This window comes from Neolamprologus brichardi, chromosome 6, assembly GCF_056152115.1.
Source record: "Neolamprologus brichardi isolate AB-2024 chromosome 6, ASM5615211v1, whole genome shotgun sequence".
Taxonomy (NCBI): domain Eukaryota; kingdom Metazoa; phylum Chordata; class Actinopteri; order Cichliformes; family Cichlidae; genus Neolamprologus; species Neolamprologus brichardi.
Window position 1 is genome coordinate 28,873,160 of NC_142109.1, and position 7,285 is coordinate 28,880,444.

Genomic DNA, 7,285 nt, shown 5'->3' on the forward strand with positions numbered 1-7,285 from the left:
CCACCCACACACAAACACACATACCCAATTTTCCTCTTCGCTTCTTTTTTTTCCCTGTGAATGTGTGTTTTTTGTGATAAACGCTGGTACAATTTATTAACATGTGACCTCTTATTTGTATTCAGTGTTAATATGCAGCATCAGATACATGTCCCACTTTAGCCCTGCTAATTCTGTAAACAAGGCTTTGGAGGGGAGATGAGTGTTTTTAACCAGATTAGGCGTGCATTGTCAGGCAAATCTCAGGTCAGTGTGCAAGTGCTATTGAAAGTCAATTATTGTTTTAAATATTCCTATGCCTTCTTCCCGTGTAATTTGTGTGTTTGCTGCCTGTCTCTTGTAATTGTGTTTTATCTTTTGTTCTGTTAAGTGTTAAATCTAAATTCACACACACAACACACACACACCTACACACACACACACGCACACACAGTTTTCACATTTTATAGCTGTGATATTGAGCAATAACAATTTTACTAAGAAGAATAATTTGCTCTGTTTAAATAGAGTGCAATTGCAAAATTAGTTTTTTTTAAATGTTATTCAATGCCTTCATCTAATCATAATAGTTCTGATCAGAAGTGATCGCAGATATTTTATAGGCTGTTGTCAAATTAGTCTATATTCGCTTGGTTTTTGATAATTACTTTACCTATTTTAAAACCCTACTTGCACTATTCAAGCATCATGTTTCCTTTTATAATAATATATAGTTTTTAAAAAATTACCAATGTTCTTTTTAGCTTGAATCTCCCAGTTTACATTTATTTTCTCTCTGTGTGTTTCTTTTTGTCAGATAAAGATGAGCCCAGCAGTTACACCTGCACCACATGCAAACAGCCTTTCACCAGTGCCTGGTTCCTGCTCCAGCATGCCCAGAACACCCATGGCTTCCGTATCTATCTGGAGAGCGAGCCCGGCAGCCCCCTCACCCCTCGTGTGGCTGCAGCTCCCGGAATGGGGGGTGACTGTAATTCCTCCCAGCCCCCCCTTCATGCTGTACACTTGGCTGATGGCAGCCCTTACAGCCTCCTGAGAATGCCGGGTTCTGGGTCTGGTCGGGATTCAGCGTCCACGCCTCGTGAGGGCCGCTACCCCCGAACGCCACCGCTATTCAGCCCACCGCCGCGCCATCACCTCAGCCCTGATGACTTAGCCTTGGCAACACACCATCCCAGTGCTTTTGACCGGGTGATGAGGCTGAACTCTGTGCCATTAGAAGCCCCTCAGACCATGGACTTTTCTAGACGTCTACGTGAGCTGGCCGGAAATGCCACAGGAGGTTCTCCGCCTCTTTCCCCTAACAGACCCAACCCTATGCAACGGCTGCTGCAGCCTTTCCAGCCAGGTTCTAAGCCTCCATTTTCAGCAACACCTCCCCTCTCCACCTCTCAGTCACCTTCTGGCTCACGTTCCACACCTAATCCTGTAACAAATGCAGTCCAATCGACCACCCCTCTCAAAGCAAAATCTTGTGAGTTCTGCGGGAAGACCTTCAAATTCCAGAGCAACCTTATTGTTCACCGGCGTAGCCACACGGGGGAAAAGCCATTTAAGTGTCACCTCTGTAACCATGCCTGCACACAGGCTAGCAAACTAAAACGTCACATGAAGACACATTGTCAGAGTAAGTCTTCACTGCTTAATGCCAAGTCAGATGATGGTCTTTCAACTGCTAGCTCACCTGAACCTGGTACGAGTGAGCTGATGGGCAGTGCCACAGATGCACTCAAGTCAGTGGTGGCAAAGTTCAAAAGTGAGAACAATGGCCTTCTGCCTGAAAATGGAGAGGAGGAGGAGGAAGAGGAAGATGATGAGGAAGAGGAAGAAGAAGAAGAAGATGAGGAGGAGGAGGAAGAAGAGGAGGAGGGGGAGGAGGAGGAAATTGAAAGAAAGCCTGGAGTAGAAGAAGAGGGAAGGAATGACTACCGATTTAGCTTGAGGCTTGAAGGGGCTCGCCATCACCAGAACAGCGAGGCTCTGCACCCACATCGCCGGAGCTTATCCAGGGAGCCTATTGATGAAAACTCAGCCATGGAGTCAGACCAAGCAGATGACGGAACCACTACTACTATCAATGGCTTGAGACCTCTATCTAATGACAACCTGTCCAGGAAGCTGTTGGGTGGAGGGGTCAGTCCTGGTTCCCTCAGTCCCCTGTCCAAGCGCATCAAGGTAGAGAAAGACCTTGACCCTCCCACTCCCACAATCCCAAACACAGAGAACGTCTACTCTCAGTGGCTCGCTGGCTACGCTGCCTCCCGGCAACTCAAGGACCCCTTCATCAGCTTCACAGGTGGGGACTCCAGACAATCACCCTTTGCCTCTTCATCTGAGCACTCTTCAGAAAACGGCAGCTTGCGCTTCTCTACTCCACCCGGTGAACTCGACGGGGAACGTGCCGCATCAGTACGGAGCGGCACCGGCAGCGGGTCCAGCACTCCCCACGGTGTCAGCGGCAATGGCAGGCCGAGCTCGAAGGATGGTCGCCGCAGTGACACCTGTGAATTTTGTGGCAAGGTGTTTAAGAACTGCAGCAACTTGACTGTGCACCGACGCAGTCATACCGGAGAGCGGCCCTACAAATGCGAGCTGTGCAGCTATGCGTGCGCTCAGAGCTCAAAGCTCACCCGTCACATGAAGACCCATGGACAGATGGGCAAGGACGTGTACAAATGTGAAATCTGCCACATGCCTTTCAGTGTATACAGCACTCTGGAGAAACACATGAAAAAGTGGCACAGCGACCGCCCTCTGGCTAATGACATTAAGACTGAGTAGGCAAAGAGCAGCATGCTGGTTGCTCTCTCTCAGCTCCTCTGGCTAAAAAGCAACCCTGGCTAACTAGCCAATAAGTAAGGGGAAAGGACAACAGGGTTAGACACCAGTACACAGTACAGCCCTGTTTTCATCCCGACTGGAAGAAGCTAGATGCATGATCCATTACCGGGGCAATACTATTGCATCACACTTAAAACTTTTTGAGCCTTTCTATTGTGCAATAATTTACACGTTTTGTATTTTTTGTAACTGGACAGCATGCTCTGTGTGTTTTGGCTACCTAGAGAGAAAATTGTCCTCAGCTGGTGGGTTTGGTTGTACATGTGTTGCTGTTTATACTTTTGATTTCTTCAACATAAAAAAAAAAGACTTATTAAAACCCATGCTGCATACAGTACATACTGTTTTACATATCATGTACAGTTTTTGAGTTCAAACATAGTGGGCAGTGTCATATAATCAAAACATCAAGACAAGCAGGGTCACACTTAAAAACTGATCTTTGTGAAAGATTTTCCATGCAACATTTAGATATGATAAATATATATAGAGAGAATTAGGCTGCCTATGAAATGCTAGGCACTGGCGCCATTAAATATTTCTTTTACAAACAGCAGTGAAATTAACAATATGGTGTGAAATGACAACAACGAGTGCCTTGGATATTTTACCTGCATTAGTTAATCCTCCTTTTTGCTATAAGCTCGGAGTTTCAGCTATAAAAGATTACACAACATTTTGTGCACATATGAAATAAGCAGGTCCTTGCATCAAGCACCTGTACGACCCTTGTGTTTTGTTTTTTTTTTGACTTAGTGGAGCATAGAGAACCAGCTAAAACGAAAAGAAAAAAAGAAAAAAAAAAGATTACGTGTATCTCTGGTGAATCATTTATCTGCTTGCCTCCTGTAGATTTTTTTTTCTCGAGATTACAGTTCTGTTTACGGGCATGTTACATGCTTGATTTTGGTGTAGAGTTTTGGTATAGGTGAATATGTTTTTTGGTACCGTACAGAGGGGGTACTCTGGCGAGTTGTTTTACCAACATAAAGCTCTTAATTTTTCAGAGTTTATTTTCTTTGATAATTAAACAATTCGCAGGTGTTTTTTGCAAGTAACACAGAGTAATGTTTCTTTGGTGTCCGCCAACAGCCACTTGAAGACCCCAGTGTGGGATTTAGTTGTTGTAAGCCAGACAGATTTTTTCAGGTGAGGGTTGGGTGGGTGTAAGAGCATAAGGGTGGATGATGTTCAGGGTAGTATGTGGGGAGTGGGTTTACCAGGTGTCTCTACAATTCAAAAATCTATGTCGCTGTAGTGTTATTTCCCGTCACAGCATTAGATCTTAGAAACTGTTTAGCGATCCAAATTTTTTTTTTTTCACACTGAAATCCAAAATGTGATTCTAAATCAAAGGACAAGAATATTGAAAAAAAATCAGCAAACTTTCCCTCGCAGACAAGGTTTTAAGTTTTCACATTTCGTTTTCTTTTCGTTTGTCTAGACCCACGCGTGGTAGCCATGTTTTTTTTTTAAATTTTTTTATTTTTAGTCTTCACTCCCTGTCATTGTTGATGATATAGCACTTGTCACTCTGCCTTGGATTCTGTATCTGTCTCTCTAATCGGAGGTACAGTCGGTTGAGTATAAAATGAGTACCGGATTTCAGGTCTGGTACTGCCTACGTGCACTGTTCAATTTTCCCAGTTTACAGTCGGACGCTCAAGGGAAAACTAGCTCTTATGCTGACAGATTAGTGTGGTGTCATTGCTTTGCATTAAAAGAAGAAAAAAAAGGAAAAAAAAAGAAGAAAAAGAACGTTGAACTAGAAACTGTTGCCAGCCATGTCTCCTTCTGAGAACTAAACATTGGTTTGGATCTTGGAAGTAATAATGCAGGAACTGCCATAGAAACATCCTGCTTCATACTACAAACTATAGAAATATACTGCTCAGTACAGAAAAATAAAAATTCTACAAATTTGATTTAAACAGATAAGTAAAATGTGCTGTTTTTTTTAAAAAAAGTAAAACATCAATATCTTTAGGGGAGAACCTTATTTAAATTTTGTTTGTTTACTGTTGTTTCTCTTTTCTGTCCTGGAGACACCAGGACTCGATCACTATGTAATGAACTGTAATGTCTCTCATGTTTTTTGCCTTTACTATACACAAGTCTTCAGGTTGAACAAAAATTTGCATTGGGGAGAGATTTATGATATATAAATATATAGAGAGAACTTAAAATACTTAGGAAATTGCACACTCATGTAAGTTCCTATGTTCAAAACACATTTATGGTCTACTTTTTTTTTTCCTGTATTTAGAATGGTATTTGAAATTAATGTTCACTTAGTGTAGGCACTTATAGTATTTATGTTGGAGCCTGTATTTTTAACTGTTTTGCCTGTACTCTTTAAAGGTTTCAATGTACCCTTTTTCTGTAGTGAAAAAAAAAATCCCAACAAGCTGCCACCGTATATTTTCTTAATTTGGCAGGATAATATAGTGTGAATAATTTGTATGCTTGAAAATAAGTATTTCTGAAAAATAAAATGTTGTGGTGTTCCCCAAGGGTGAGAGGTCATATGATGGCCTTTTCAGGCAGTCCCGCTGGAGTGACCACAATGAGGTAAAAACAGGTGGTTGTACATATCTTTTTAGTTTGTTTTATATATTTTTCTCTCCTGCCATTTTATATGCAGTAATACAAGCTATTGTTGGGTTTCCTTGGTAGAAAAGTTTTTACTGTCTTTGATCATGTACCACCTAAAAACATTCCAGCTGTTTTGCTTTTTTTTTAAGGACATTTTGTCATATGCAATCAATTCAACATTAATCTGAAAGATTTTTTATTTTATTTTTTTTTGCTACAGATTGTTTTTTTTTCATTGCCAAAAGATCCACGGTGCTTTATAATTTAAATATGGTACATCTCATATGCAAGGCATATTCTAAATAACTGAAATCATGCGAAGAAAAGTTTGGTACATGTTATCCATGCTGACGGTACTAAGGTACATATAGGTTTTCAACCTGATTTCATCCTGTGTATTTACTCTCAAGCTGTTTGTTCTAACCTGAACTTGAAGTTGACCTTTGGCATTGGTTGACATTATTTATTATGACTACAAACACGCATGTTCCATTCAGAACACAGTCACTGCAAAACAAATCTGTTCAGTTTTCTCTCTCCTGATGAAGTGTGATGGCTTCATTTCTATGATGACCAAAGGTCATTGACCAACATTTACAAGTTCTCGCTTGAATTAAAGAATTTATTGTTGTTGTTTTTTTTTTCAGTTATGGAGATGCCACTCTATTTTCAGCCGTTGTCTGCATTATTCTCTTCACTCAGCCATTTTGTCTTGAAAAATAATAAAAAGTATTACATACACATTTGAATTTGGTGCTTTTATTAATTTACTTATCATAGTATGCACAGTCACAATACCGTATAAGACAATTAATAGTGTTACATAAACTTTTAATACATTCCACAGATATGTTTGCATGGGTCAACTTGGATCACATGTCATCAGGGTGGAAGTTTACGATCATATCTGTGGGCAGTGGCCTTGTTAGGTCAGCGAAAGAGCTGTGTTATATCTCCAGCAAACTTCTATTCACCCTACGCCCCTAGTTTCCCCACGCACACCTCTAGCAATAGCTTTCTTTCTGTCTCTTTTTGCCCTTCTTGCCTTTGGTCTTCACTTTTATCGTCCTTTATCTGACTTTATATATGTGCCTGTGTCCAAATCTCTCTTTTTCTTTTTCAGACCACTCCTTTCCCTGTTTCCTCCTAACCCCGCTGAAGCACTGGAGGGCAATGTGACAGACTAATCGCTTTCCTTGTCCGAGCCTGGTGCTGTTTGCCTAGCAGGGCCAGATTAAAGTTCACAGATAGAGAGAGGTTCCTGCTTAGGCCAGGTGTTGACAGTTGAGATAAAGCAGAGTTGCAAGGAAGTGAGGCTGGTTGGGTGGGTGTTGGGAGAGAGGAACCCTGTGTGTGTGTTCTTGCACATATACACACTTCTAATCTTTAGCAGGGGGGTTACTCCCGCCCGCTAATCTAAGATCACCCAAGTTCAATGTCAGGAGTACAACAATGCTTTGGTCCACAAATCCTGCCACCAATCAACCCATGCATAGCAGACATACTTTTCCCATAGCAGACTCTTGGCCCTTGCCTGCAATTCCCTGCCTTCCTCCTCCTCCTCCTCCATACATAAACATATATCCTTAACTCCTAAATTTAACAGTCACTGCACTCTGACTGCAAAGTTTTTTGTCTTGTTTTTTGCGAGTTTTACATATTAAAAAATGCTTATAATCTTAGACTAGTTTTGTTAATGAAATTTGGGAAAATAATGTCAGAGAAAATAAAGAATATATTATACTAATCTTACAAGAATTCTCAGTTGGAGGGCAAGAAATGTATTCGTTTGTTATGCTAATTAAAAGACTTCACAAAAAGTGCCGTGAAGATGAAGATTACTACCTTC

The 7,285-nt window shown here is 41.2% G+C and overlaps 1 protein-coding gene across 1 annotated transcript in view; it reads left to right on the top strand.

The window, feature by feature from the left end:
• bcl11ab (BCL11 transcription factor A b) overlaps positions 1-6,172 on the top strand; it is a 33,083-nt gene extending 26,911 nt beyond the window's left edge. Inside the window, exon 3 of the mRNA XM_006790642.3 lies at positions 797-6,172. Coding sequence (XP_006790705.2) covers positions 797-2,781 — 1,985 coding nt within the window. The 3' untranslated portion in view covers positions 2,782-6,172. The remainder of the gene's footprint in view (positions 1-796) is intronic.
• Positions 6,173-7,285: the final 1,113 nt, after the last annotated feature.